Here is a 9,483-nt window from a genome sequence, read left to right on the forward strand (position 1 = left end):
TGACATTGTTGTATTTAGATCTCTGTTAACTGTTTATGACAAACAGTTAAGGGTAAGTCAGGGTCTTCTCGGTGGTCATTTATCATTGGCCAGTTGGTAGAGAAGGAAGTAGTGGCTCTCAGTAAGTGGAGCTGCAGGAGGTGCAGGTGTAGTTGTGTCATATGGGCACTGTTGCTGTCTCCCACTCAGTTAAACAAAAACAACAATCAAATAACCATCAAAAAAGTAAAAGCAAGTGGACAAAAAACACACTGTGTAAACACACAGGAACAATAACCAAAAAAGAAAAGAAAGGAAAAAACCTCACAATATCTGGACACAGGGCAATAAGACAGAAAAGTTACAGTAGGAGAATAATGAAGAAAAAAAATGTGAAAAATGCAAAAAGAAAAACAAGGAAATCACAAGAAAGAAAAAAATGGGAACCAGGAACAGGGAAGAGAGAAAAAGGTGAAAACTAGAACCTGGGAAGGGAAGAATAAAGAATAATAATAAAAAGGATAGTAATAATAATTTTAAAGCAGACAAAAACAAACAAACAAAAATGCTGGGCAGGGTAGGGCAGGGCACCCAGGCTCCATCCGAGCACACAAACTGGATGAATTCCTGCCAGCCCAGAAGGTGGGTGGGAGTGAGGGATCGCCGCTCCTCCATCTACCAAGAGGGTGTGGAATATAACAGTAACAAGAGGAATATCGCACCTTCTAGTTGTTGGTGTCCAGAATGTCCTTGTGGTTCCCAGCAAGTGGAGCCTGTTCTTAAGTCCCTGGAGTCTGGGAGAACACTGTTGCTTTAAATATCCACAATAGCCGAACTGCTTGTAAACATTCAAAATGGCTGGACAGGCAAAAGTCCACAGCTCAGCCCACCTTCTACTTCGTTGCTTCCCCTTTTATTCACCAGCCACCACTGCAGTCCTCCGTGCAGCCCCTGGCTAGCAGGGCCGATTTTTAAGTTAATTTTTAGGTCCTAAGACCACTCAGCAATATCCTGTCTGTGCCACCAGGATTGCTGACAGACGACAGCTCCATATGTCTCCTTTTTTGGTGTTACCATGCAAGTTCTACTAATTGAGTTTAGTCCACTTCTATATCCTTGCCTTCAAAGCTCAGGGCTCCAGAATTATCTTCAGTATCTGTGTTAATTGGCTCCCCTTTTCTTTGTTGAAGAGGGTCTGTGCAGTCTGTCTGCCTATTCCGCCATCTTGAACCTTCTGTCTAATACTTTAAAGAGGTCTTTTGTAGCAGATATGCTCAATGCAATACACCATTTGATTTCTTGACTACTACTTTCACAGGTGTTGATTATGAATCCAAGCAAAATGAAATCCTTCACAACTGCAATCTTTTCCCCATTTATCATGATGTTGCTCATTGGTCTATTTGTGGGGATTATAGTTTTCTTTTTATTGAGGTGTAATCCATACTGAAGGCTATAGTGTTTGATCTTCATCAGTAAGCGTTTCAAGTCCTCTTCATTTTCAGCAAGCAAAGTTGTATCATCTGCACACTGCAGATTGTTATTGAGTCTTCCCCCAATCCTAATACTGTGTTCTTCTTCATATAGCCCAGCCTCTTGGATTATTAGCTCAGCATACAGATTGAGTAAGTATGGTAAAAGATACAGTCTTGAGCCACAAGATTTTAAACCATGCAGGATCCCCTTGTTCTGTTCAAATAACTGCCTCTTGCTCTATGTGCAGGTTATACATGAGCATATTTTTCTGGAATTTCTATTCTTAGAAATATTATCCATTATTTGTCATGATCCACACAATCTAATGCCATTGTATAGTCACTAATACACAAGTAAACCTGTTTCTGGTATTCACTGCTTTTAGCTAAGATCCATCTGATATCAACAATGAAAACCCCTGTTCCACATCCTTTTCTGAAACCAGCTCGAACTTCTGAACTTCTCAACTTCCTTGTCAATGTACTGCTGCAACCATTTTTTAATTATCTTCAGCAGAGTTTTACTGTGTTGTGGTATTAATGATATTGTTTGATAATTTCCACATTCTCCTGGATCATTTCTTTGGAATGGGCAAAAACATGGATCTCTTCCAGCTGATTGGCCAGGTATTGTCTTCCAAATTTCTTGGCATACATGTACCATTTAGTGATACTGATTACATTTTTCGAATTGTGTAACCATTCTCACCCTCCTTTTCCAAGCTGTTCCTCCCCCATGAATATGAATGCACTGCCCCCCTGAGGTTCCTATCTAGTCTTTTGAGTTGCTACTGTCAATGTGATCCCATATAGTTTGGCTCTCTCCTGTGGACAGCAAAAAGCTGGAGCAGCACAGTGGACTGATGCATGTCAGCCTTATGCCAGCGACCCTGTTGTCACCAGCACAGGGAATCGCTGCTTACAAAAGGCTGTAAGGCTTTATTTGTTTTCAAGCAACTATAGCTTATGCCCAGAATGAGGTGTCACTGGAGCAATGTGGGTATTCCACAGGGGCTGGCTATACCTGTGGAGATGGCCCAACAATGACAGCCATCTTCCCTTGACCTTGAGCTGTGCTTCCCATAATGTGTCAAGACTCTAGCAATATCCTGAATGCCTGTGCCAGCAGGATCACACACACATATGAAGCCCTGCTCACCACGCTCTTACCTCTCTGAGGTCTCAAGGGGCAGGCTGGTTTTCTCCTCCTTGTGGTCACTGCCACTGCCTGACCGGTGCAGACTCCGGCGGGAGTGTTTGCGCCGAGGCTGCTCCCGCTCTGGTGTGTCATCCTGCTCCACAGTTTCACTCTCCACATAAGGATAGGCCACCAGGTTGATGTAACCATCACTGTCCCCCTCAAAACAAACTGACACCACACCTGTTGACAAAAAGGCAGCAAATCAATATTCACACAGGCTGGGTCCACATAGCACAGACTGTCACACACTCTTGCATATCAGATGAACATCACTTGGCCTGAACCAACCAACTAGAGACCAATGTGGGAACAATGAATGACCAACCAGTGGACATCATTCATCTCCCAGAAGAGAGCTGACCCCCTATTTCCACTCCATATCTGCTCCTTATTCTTTGATCTTGAATAAACAGACATCTATTTCCCATTTTCTTTTCTAACCATCTCACTTTCAAATATTGATTCCATACTATTCAGAAGAACTGTGTTCTCTAAGTGACATCAACACCTGATGTTATTTTAATACTCTACTTATTTAAACTGTCTTATGATGCTGCCAATTCCTGTCTGTGTCCTCCTCTAAACCTGGTTTCCTTTTACCCAACAATGTCACCCAGAGAGACATCAACACTTCTCCCTCTAAGACAGTCCCAAAATTACATGTTCTGCCCACACTGAGCCCATCCTAGCCTAACCACACAGACTTCCACCCCACCCAACCACTGGCATTTCTAAGCTGCAAATCTTTGTTTTCCATGCTGTGCTCATGAAAAACAGTTTATTGTGTCCATTTTTAACAAAAAGGCTGGTCATAATTTCTTCTGGATCATTACCAAAGAAGTTAAAAAACAAACAATACCTAGAAACCTAGTTCAAGGAAATGGTTAAAAAAGAGTGTAGGCTGCCCTCTGCCAAACTCTACATTCTGTCAGCTACATTTCTTCATTTTTTAAAAATTTTTTATTATGATTTGGGATAAAGTTTACAGAGCAAATTCACTTTCCACATAGCAGCTCACATACTTTGTCTCATGACATTGTGAATGCAATTTCTATGCAACAACTCCCCTCTCACTTTCTCTCCATAGTTTACATTTCTACTTTTATATTTTCAATATCCATAATCTGAAAACTGGTGATAAGTATGAATATGTCAATATGCCAGACCAAGAGTATCCTCCTGTGGTAGTTCAGTCTGTGTGACAACTTGGCTGGGCTTGGTTAAGTGGCTGGGCAGCTGGATTAGTTATTCCCCATGGTGAGAATGGTAATTAACTCCGTGGTGGAATCTACTGGAGCAGCTGAGTAGCTGCTTTGGGTATGTGGTCTGCTTCCTGTATATAAGCAGCAGCTTTGGTAATGGTCTCTAGCTTATGGCACGCTCAGACCCAGCATGTAGCTGTGTCATTGTTCAGCAGCCTGACATATTCTGGCACCCTTGGGACTTACAATGGACTTGAAATAATGGCTTGCCGTGTGGTTTCGTAACATCAGAACTGTGCCATTTTATTTGTCGACCTTGGGCTTGTAGCCTCAGCAGCCAGTAGCTGCCTGAGTGAAGAGATGCCTCTAGCTTCAGTGGGCCAGGAACAAGAAGCAGAGCTGAAGCCCAAGGTCGAGGGGCTTTCACATAGCCTCTAGAGCCTGGCACTTTGAACTTGGACTTCTAGCCTCCTGAACTGTAAGAGAATAAACTCCTGTTTATTCAAGCCATCCCATCTGTGGTATGTTCCTGTCAGAGTGGCAGTGGGTAACAGAAACACCTCCTCTCTGGCCTATTTTCTTCTACAGGTTGGCATTACCCCAATCTCTGGGCCTATTTAGAAGTCTTCCAACAACAAGGTAAAATGGGTTGTTTTTTTTTTCTTACATTCCCATCACATTGCTTAAACTAATGGTTCACTTCAGTTCGCTTCACGTATGTGCCCTGGCTTTCTTAAATAGATGGCTGCCTCTTTTGCAGGTTTGTTGTTCTGTGTCACTGAGTCAATTCCAACTAATTACAACCTACAGGATAAGGTAGGACTGCCCTATAGGGTTTTCAAGGGTATAATCTTTATGGAAGCAGACTGCCACACCTTCCTGCCACAGTGTCTGGTGGGTTTGAACTGCCAACCTTTTGGTTAGCAGCCAAGCACTTAACCACCGTGCCACCAGGGCTTCTTTTTCTGCAGGTTTCACCTTTTGTCTTCCTCTGTCTTCACCACAGCATCAATTTTGTTTGAACTTTATGCCCTCTGGTGTACATTCCCCTTTGTCTCCTAGGCTCCCACTCATGGTTAGATCTAGAATGTCCTTCAGGCCTGCCATATCCACCCACTGCAGCTTATGTGAGGTGAGAGCCATTCCTTCTAGGATCATCTAATTTTCCTCTTTCATGGTTTACTCTTTGTTTCACTAGCTTACATTTCCAGAATTCTTAAAAGGTGTTCAGGAGATCATTTTTCTGAGTCCTTTGTGTGACTTTATTCTGCTCCAACATTTGATGGATAACAAAACAATAACAAAAAAAATAAAACCCAATACAATCAAGTGGATTGCACAGCGACCCTGTAGGAGAGGAGAATTGCCCTAAAGAGTTTCCAAGGCTGTAAATATTTATGGAAGCAGACTGTCTCATCTTTCTCCCATGGAGCACCTGGTAGGTTCGAATCGCTGATCTTCTGGTTAGCAGCCCAATGCTTTAACCACTGTACCACCAGAGCTAAAAAGAGAATTCAATGTCATCTGCAAATAAAGACAGTTTTGCTGCTTTAAGATTTCTTGATCTTAGAGGGAAAGCAATCAGTTATGATGCTAGCTAGAGGTTGCCCTTTATCAGGCTAAGGAAGTTTTTTTCGATTCCTAGTTCGTTGTTTTTGTTTGTGGGTTTGTTTGTTTTACATAAAGAATGGATATTAGATTGTGTTGAATACTTTTTCTGCATCTATTGTGATGATCAGATTTTTTTTTTCTCTTTTTAGTTTGTTAATATGGTGAATTATATTGATTAACTTTTTACTGTTAAACCAACCTTGCATTCTTCAGACAAACCCTGCTTGGTCATGATGTATTATCCTTTTAACATACTGTTAGCTTCTGCCTGCTGAAATTTTGTTCAATTTTTTATACCTAGCTTCAAAAGGGTTATTTTCTTTTCTTATAATGGTCTCATAGAATGATTTGGATGTTATACCCTCTTCAGTTTTTTGGAAGAGTGTGTGTAGAACTGGTAGTAATTCTTCCTTAAATATTTGGTAGAATTCACTAGTGAAGCTATCTGGGTCTAAAGTTCCCTCTATAGGAATGTTTTAAACCTCAGTTTCAATTTGTTTAGTAGACAGAGCTATTCAGGTTATCCTTTCTTCTTTAGTGAGCTTTGGTATTTTGTATCTTTCAAGGAATTTGTCCATTTCATCTAAGTTGTAGAACTTACCATGATAAAGTTCAAAATATTCTATTATCTTGTTAATATCAATAAAATCTGTAGTTATGACACTTATCATTCCTGATAAAGATAATTTATATCTTCTCCCTCACCACTCCTGATCAATTTTTTGATCTAAGAACTATTCTTTGGTTTCAGTGATTTAATTTTTGTCCATTTTTCTACTGAATTATTTGTCTTTTTCTTACTGACTTACAGTTTTCTGTTTTGTTTTTTAAAATATCTATTATGGAAATTGATCCTCTGTCAGTTATATGTATTTAAATATCTTTATCTCTTTTCTTTAAAGGTACATTTTGATAAACTCAAGTTTTTCATTTTATAAGTCAAATGTATCATTCTTTCCCTTTACAATTAGCTCTTTCTGTCTTCAGGATCATCTGAAGCTTCTCTGGAAACGTTTCATTCTCTGCAGTAATATGCCCTTGAGCCCCCAACATATCACAGGCAGACAGCACCATACCTGATCAGGGCAGAAATGGCTGTGGTGAGAGCAGGAAGATGCTCATTTCAAAAGCAAGACAGGTTTCACCCTATAGGATAATTCTACTCTGTCCTATATGGTTGATGTTGTTGTTGTTATGTGCCATCGAGTTGGACCCACTCACAGCGACCCCTCCTTGGGTTTCCAAGGCAGTATCACTATGGAAGTAGATTGCCCAACCTTCCTTCTGATACGGTTGATAGGAGTCCAAATCTACTTGATGGCCACTGGTTTTTTGTAAACCTGTGAATGTGATCCCACTTGGGAATAGGGTTTTCATTGTTATGTTAATTAGTCCATACCAGTGTAGAGTGTGTCCTAAATCTAATTATTTCTGAGGGCTATTAAGAAGTATAAAAAAACTCAAATTCACTGTCATTCCGACTCATAGCAACCCCCTCTGGGTTTCCAAAGCAGAAAATCTTTACTGCAGTAGATTGCCCCATCTTCCTTCTATGAAGCAGCCAGTGGATCTGAACCGCCAACATTCTGGTTAGCAGTCAAATGCCTTAGGCAACTGGGCCACCAGAGCTCCTGATAAGAAGTTTACCCAAAATCAAATTCACTGCCAAATTCAACTCATTGCGACCCCTCCTTCGGTTTCTGAGGCAGTATCACGATGGAAGTAGATTGCCCAATCTTCTAAGGTATGGTGACTGGTAGGTTTGAACCACCAACCTTCTGGTTAGCAGGTAAGTGCCTTAAGCACTAAAAGCAAGTACAAACAGGCAAGATAGATGACATGTGAAGGTTGTGAAGGAACCAAGAGAAACCAGGGTGAAGAGACAAGAAAAAAAAATAGCAAGAAGGATTCTGCAATTAAGTAAGCTATGCGATCTACTTTTTTTTTTTTTTAATTTTTAATGTTTTTTTGGTACTTTTTTTTAACCTCTTCACTTATACGTATCTAAGTAGACTACAGGTAAGAAAATAAAAACCAACATTCTTTTAATTCATTTGCTCTAAGCCCTCATTTTCTTGGCTTTTGTAATACTGACTGAAATAGACTCAGGTTACATTTGGGTGGAGTTTTTATTATTTTAAAAAAAGAATTGATAAATGCTGAATTTGGAGGAGTAGATATTCTAAGGCTACAAAATAAGAGAAAAGCCAGAACTAAACATACTACAATTTTTAAGTGCCTATAAAACAACAGTTCCAAATGCTTACAGATGCAGCTTCAGCCACCTTCACACTCAACAGATCTGCAGTGCAGTGAATTGCTTGGTATGACCCTTCTAGCCATTGTCTTTGAGACTCCCACCAGATCAATGGGTACAACTACGCAAATATGAGGTGCTAGTGGCCCACCAAGATAATTGGATAGCTTGTTAATGTAAATAAAGTACATATAGTACCTTAGTAGGGGTCAGGCCATGCAAATAAGTTGTATGGGATCCTACATGGATTGGTCAGTTTTACCAACTCACTAGGTTTAAAATGAGCCATCCCAGACGTGGAAACAGGGGATCTCCTACCATCACGAAAGAAGAGCCAGGAGTGGACCTCATCCTTTGGACCTGAGATCCCTGTGCTATACCTTCTTGATCAAGGAGACAGAGAGAGCTCTGTCACCAGAGACAGTGAGAGATAGCAAGAGCAGTGGCAATAAAAAAAAAAAAAAAAATGGTGGCAGAAGCAAGAGACCAGCACAAGAGAGTGGTGGGCTTCCTGACCCACAAAGCAAGAAAGCTGAGTGCCTTTTGGCAGGAGGCTTGCTGGCAGAGAGGGCTCTGTCACCAGAGACAGTGAGAGATAGCAAGAGCAGTGGCAATAAAAAAAAAAAAAAAAAAATGGTGGCAGAAGCAAGAGACCAGCACAAGAGAGTGGTGGGCTTCCTGACCCACAAAGCAAGAAAGCTGAGTGCCTTTTGGCAGGAGGCTTGCTGGCAGAGTGGGGTGCATCTCTGGGCAACTATCAGCAAACCTAAAAGAGCTTTATTATTTAACACTTGCCCACACGGGGCAGAGGCCAAGGGGCCATAGAGCCAAGAGGCCAAAGCCAAAGAGAAGTGTACTGAGAAGTTGTCCTGATTGAAGAACTGTATCCTAAGTTGTTTCTGATCCTGAATTGTAACTTGCTATTTCCCTAATGAAGTCCATAACTGGGAGTACTGTCTGTGAGATCTATGTGGTCACTGCAATGGATTATCGAATCCAGCAGAGAAGTAAGGAGTACTACGGCAGAGCCAGTTGGTGTCAGAACTGGTAAAAAGGTTGAAGGATGGAGGCATGTCAGATTCTACCTCATAGGAATCAGCCTTGGGATGTTGATGTTGCTCTTGATCCTCCATCCCCCTCGTGAAGTTAGAAAAGGTCAGATGCCTCCCTGACACATTTTCACAATTTACATGGCCAATTCTTCTGCTATAAATATGCCAAAACCAGAAAGAGAACTGTAGGTCTTGTTAGCTCATGGAGTCCCTCTTATACTAAGGAAGGACTTAAAAGGGAGTCCCAGCTCCAGAAAATTGTGCTTTAAATCACTATCACCAGAAATGGGACAAGGCATGTTAGAAACTCATGGTACCTCCAAGGTATGGATTCTCAGTCATTAAACAAACAAACAAACAAAAACTTAGTACCATCGAGTCGATTCCAACTCACAGTGACCCCTTTCCTTAGGTTTCTGAGGTAGTATCTCTACGAAAGTAGACTGCCTAATCTTCCTTCTGAGGAGTAGATGGTGGGTTTGAACCACCAGCCTTCTGGTTAGCAGTCAAATACCTTAGGCACTGGCACCACTAAAGCTCCTTCTCAGTCACTGATTCACTGCTACTAATTTAATTTCTCTCCACCTTCTCTGGTAGCATAGTGCCTAAGGCACTTGACTGCCGACCAGAAGGCTGGCGGTTCAAACCCACCAGCCACTCCTCGGAAGGAAGGTTGGGCAATCCTACTTCCGTAGTGATACTGCCT

The 9,483-nt window shown here is 41.4% G+C and overlaps 1 protein-coding gene across 1 annotated transcript in view; it reads right to left on the reverse strand.

Moving 5' to 3' along the window:
* Positions 1-9,483, reverse strand: part of IP6K1 (inositol hexakisphosphate kinase 1) — a 33,318-nt gene that overhangs the window by 13,815 nt on the left and 10,020 nt on the right. Inside the window, exon 2 of the mRNA XM_007955350.2 lies at positions 2,625-2,835. Coding sequence (XP_007953541.1) covers positions 2,625-2,835 — 211 coding nt within the window. The remainder of the gene's footprint in view (positions 1-2,624; positions 2,836-9,483) is intronic.

The sequence above is a fragment of the Orycteropus afer genome, unplaced genomic scaffold, assembly GCF_000298275.1.
Source record: "Orycteropus afer afer isolate SDZICR_OR568_19922 unplaced genomic scaffold, OryAfe1.0 scaffold00498, whole genome shotgun sequence".
Lineage (NCBI taxonomy): Eukaryota > Metazoa > Chordata > Mammalia > Tubulidentata > Orycteropodidae > Orycteropus > Orycteropus afer.